General features: G+C 56.7%; 1 protein-coding gene across 4 annotated transcripts in view; it reads right to left on the minus strand.

The window, feature by feature from the left end:
• Positions 1 to 247, minus strand: part of LOC119586142 (ETS-related transcription factor Elf-5-like) — a 14,131-nt gene that overhangs the window by 4,529 nt on the left and 9,355 nt on the right. For all 4 annotated transcript variants that reach the window (XM_037934835.1, XM_037934833.1, XM_037934834.1 and 1 more), the window contains one exon: positions 24 to 216. In XM_037934835.1, coding sequence (XP_037790763.1) covers positions 24 to 216 — 193 coding nt within the window. The remainder of the gene's footprint in view (positions 1 to 23; positions 217 to 247) is intronic.

Below are 247 nucleotides of genomic sequence, written 5' to 3' on the forward strand. Positions count from 1 at the left end.
CTAGGGCTTTCCCTCAAACTCACCTCATCGTACGTGCTAAGTTGTTGTACGAGAGACCTCCTTCCCTCGACCTCTGTATCCACATCTCGGCAATGCGCTCCTTCTGGACCAACCGAAAAGTCCCACTGGCCTCGTCCTCCCACTTTATAAGGGAAGGATTGGCTTGAGGATCGACCAACAGACGGACCAGGAACTCCCACACTCTTGGGCCTCTTGCTGCAGCGGGGGGGGGGGGGGAAGGTTTGAG

This window comes from Penaeus monodon, chromosome 21 (assembly GCF_015228065.2).
Source record: "Penaeus monodon isolate SGIC_2016 chromosome 21, NSTDA_Pmon_1, whole genome shotgun sequence".
Lineage (NCBI taxonomy): Eukaryota > Metazoa > Arthropoda > Malacostraca > Decapoda > Penaeidae > Penaeus > Penaeus monodon.